General features: G+C 57.8%; 1 protein-coding gene across 1 annotated transcript; it reads right to left on the bottom strand.

Annotated features, from left to right (window-relative positions):
- Window positions 1-2,386: 2,386 nt before the first annotated feature.
- Window positions 2,387-3,660, bottom strand: NOG (noggin). Its single transcript, XM_004684399.2, has one exon. The coding sequence runs from the start codon at window positions 3,099-3,101 to the stop codon at window positions 2,403-2,405; it is 699 nt and encodes a 232-aa protein (XP_004684456.1). The 5' UTR covers window positions 3,102-3,660; the 3' UTR covers window positions 2,387-2,402.
- Window positions 3,661-3,748: the final 88 nt, after the last annotated feature.

The raw sequence follows: 3,748 nt of genomic DNA, 5'->3' as shown, positions 1-3,748 counted from the left end.
CCCTCGCAAGTGAAACTCTGTCTAAAAAAATATTGGCCCGGGGCACAGAAAGTTTTGCATAAATTCATAAGTGATGAATGGCTGATTTTAACGTTATTTGGGTATTTGTCAGAACTTAACAAATATACATGGGGACGGCGGTTCATAGACTTAAACATCTCAATATCCCCTTTCTTCTGGAAATAAATTACGTTTGTTTGCCCGGCGTGGAGTCTTAAGGTAGCCGACATTAGGAATATTTTAAAAGCCATCATCCATCGAGCATGTCTCCCAGGCGCCAGGAAGATTAAATGAAAGAATCATAAGATGGAGGTCTTTAACTTTTAATCCTTTTACAATGAAGCCTCAGATAGTCGCGGGGGCAGGGTGCCCTCTCTGGGGGGAATAATGCCGTTATTCCTCGGCTCTCAGTTAATGAATACCCTAACGTCTGTCCCACGGCGGACGGAGGCAGAGCCGGGGAGGGGGCTCCGGCTCCCGGGCCAAGCTATTGAAATGAGGAGCCGCGGAGGCTGCGTCGGGAAGGAAGAAAGCGCCCGGCTGGAGGGACAGGGCGGGCGGGGCCGGGGGCATTGAGACCGCGCTGGGGACCCGGCGCAGGTTGGAAATAATTAGCATAGATTCTTCAGGACTCCGGACTGGGGGCTGGGGGGTGCGCCCGGAGAAAGGCGTGAGGGGGTGGTGGTGGTGGAGGGAGCAAAGGAGCCACTTTGGAGTCCAAGATAAATAAAGGGAGCGCAGAGCAGTGTCAGGAAGCGGGCCCACGTGGAGCTGTGCGGATGGTCGCCACCGCACTGAGGCGGAGGAACGCGCGCTAGTCAAGTGCCCGCCCCCAAACCTTGGCTTTTTAGGGGTGGGGTGGGGGTGATGTTTTGCATGTCTCTTTAAGGGGTGACGCGTCTTTTGCCCCTATCTAACTCTAAAACTCAAGGATGGAGATTTGAGTTCTTCTCCACCCCCAAGTGAAGTAGGTGTGTTGAGCCCCGGGGTGGGGTGGGGGTGGGGGGGGTGGCGCACCCGATCCCAGTGGTGGCTCTTTTCACCCAAATTCTAATCCCTCTAAAACCCAGACCTTCTGGGGTCTCCTTAGTTCCTGGGTTAGGTGCATGGTGAGTGTCAAATCTTCCAACTAACTCTAGCAATTAAGGCTGAGGGTCAGATTTCCGGGGCTCAGACCTGCAAGATCTTGGAGGCTGCGAGTTGATAGGGAGGGACCACTTGAAATTCACACCACAGAAGCATCTGGTAGTGCAAAGGGTTAACAAGGGCTGGATATTGAGGTGTGTGTGTGTGGGGGGGCGGCGAAGCGGGAGGGGTAGCGGGATCTGGGTGGGCGCTCTCTGATCTCCCCCCCCCATTCCTCGGGGGTCAAGTTTCAGAGGCACTCCGCCCCCAGGGTAGGTGTGAAAGACACGTGTCCCCATTGTGAAGGGCCTGTCAGGCAGGACAAAGCGGCCGCCCACCCTCCCCCCCACCGCCCCTCGGTCCAGCCTGGGGTCAGCTCCAGGGGGCTGGCTGGGTGTCGAGGTCACGACGGTGCCCTAGCTTTGGTGACATAGGGAGAAAAAGCTGGGAGACTGGGCAAAGGCCACGTGATGCTCAAGTGAGGGGCTTGAGAATAAGCCCCCCTCCCTGAAAAACTGAGCACTCACCTCCTTCACACCAGGAGTGATGAACCCCTTCTCCCGAAGGAGTAGTAAGCACAGCGGCACCCCCTACCCGCCTCCTCCTGCCCCCCCAACAAGCCCCCCCCCCATCAATCACCAACACAGAGAATCGCAGTGTCCAGCGCAGTCGATTTTAGTGGTTTTCTTTAATCCTGCTCTGCACTTCTTTCTCATTTACTACACGGGATATTATAAAGAATAAATAGCAGATACTCTTAATTTACAATGATTAGTCATTCCATTTGTTCTCTATATTTACAATAACTGTAAAATAACATTGAACTCTATAGCTTCTTCGAGGTCCAAGGAAAACCAAAAACACTTTCCGAAGAATGGAAAATAGCTTTTAAAAAGTCCTTCTACAAAAGTTCTCCCCGCTCTTTGTAGTTTAAGAAAAAATAACTTTTCCCCCCTGCTTCGCCATGCGAAGGGCACTGGAATATAAATAGCAGGTTAACATTATTAGCAACAACCAGAATAAGTCTCTCTTCTCTGTTTTTTTTCTTTTGCTTATTTTTTTTTAAAAATACAGTAGAAGCCGGTAAATTTTAACGTATAATACTGACCTTTTAATAAGTAAATTAAAACTGGGACCATATATACACACACATATACATTCCTACACAGTTAAACAGTGCATTACATGAACCAGAAAGCTAAGTCTCTGTAGCCAAAAAAAAAAAAAAAAAAAGTTCATTGAATAGATCAAGTGTCCGGGCGCGGGGTCCCCGAGTTCTAGCATGAGCACTTGCACTCTGAAATGATCGGGTACTGGATGGGAATCCAGCCGCAGCGCTGGCCCCCGCGCCGCTGACAGCGCCAGCGCAGCACCGTGAGGTGCACGGACTTAGACGGCTTGCATACCATGCCTTCGGGCACCGAGCACGAGCGCTTGCTGAAGCAACTGCCCACCTTCACGTAGCGCGGCCAAAAGCGGCTGCCCAGGTCGTTCCACGCGTACAGCACCGGGCAGAAGGTCTGCGACCACAGCCACATCTGTAACTTCCTCCGCAGCTTCTTGCTCAGGCGCTGCTTCTTGCCCGGGGCCAAGCCCTCGGAGAACTCCAGCCCTTTGATCTCGCTCGGCATGGCCCCCGACGGCCGCTGCCGCAGCAGCTGGTCCAGCTCCGCCAGGTCCTCGGCGCCCCCGGCTGCCCCCCCGCCCCCCCCGGGCCGGTCCTCGGGGGGCGAGGTGGCCATGAAGCCCGGGTCGTAGTGGCCCCCGAGCAGCGAGCGCAGCAGCGTCTCGTTCAGATCCTTCTCTTTGGGGTCAAAGATAGGGTCCGGGTGCTCGATGAGGTCCACCAGGGGCAGGTTGTCGCTGGGCGCCGGGCGGATGTGGAGATAGTGCTGGCCGCCGGCCGGTGCCGCCCGCAGCCCCAGGACCACCACCAGGGCGTAGAGGGTGACCCCCAGGCTGGGGCAGCGCTCCATGCCTCCGGCGCGCGCCCGGGGCTGCCGCTTCGTCCTGCGTCCCCGAGGAGAGCACGCCGAGCCCCGGCGCCGCGGCGCTCCCCCGTCTCCCGAGGCGGCTCACCCGAGGCTGGGCAGGCGCAGGGCCGGCAGCATGAGTCGCCGGGAGAGCCCTTCGCGCAGAGCCGGCTCCCGCCCGGGCGGAAAAAAGGCACACAAGTTGGCGGCGACTCCTCTCCGGGGTCTATCCGGGAAGGCTGCCGCGGCGGGGCATCCGAAATCACTCCGGGGCGGCCGCGGGCGCGGGAGGCGCCGGCTGCTCCTGCCTTCCCGGCCGGCGGCGGCGCAGGGCGCGTGGACGAGCCGCTCTCCCCTCCTCCTCTCCTCGCTGCTCCTCGTCCTGCCGCCGTGTGCAGCGCCGCTGGCCCAGCCGGTCCTAGGGGCACTTCCCTCCGCCTGCTCCGGGCTCCGCGGCCGGCTCTGCCCGGCGGACTCCAGCGGCGGCGGCGGCGGCGGCGTCCGCGCACGTTGGCACCGGTTTGTCTGTCTCGCAGGGTCCAAGCCTTTAAATTTCCTGCACTTTCGGCTCCATCACCATGGAAACCACTGACTCTCTCGGTATTGCCCCCTCCCCCTTCTTCCCCCCAAACAACAACCCCACCCCCCAC

The sequence above is a fragment of the Condylura cristata genome, unplaced genomic scaffold (genome assembly GCF_000260355.1).
Source record: "Condylura cristata isolate star-nosed mole 26May11 unplaced genomic scaffold, ConCri1.0 scaffold00017, whole genome shotgun sequence".
Classification (NCBI taxonomy): domain Eukaryota; kingdom Metazoa; phylum Chordata; class Mammalia; order Eulipotyphla; family Talpidae; genus Condylura; species Condylura cristata.
This window is presented reverse-complemented; position numbering and strand designations above follow the sequence as displayed.

What these genes read in the sequence shown, in the direction of transcription:
- NOG (XM_004684399.2), bottom strand. Translation starts at nt 3,101, where the DNA reads ATGGAGCGCTGCCCCAGCCTGGGGGTCACCCTCTACGCCCTGGTGGTG.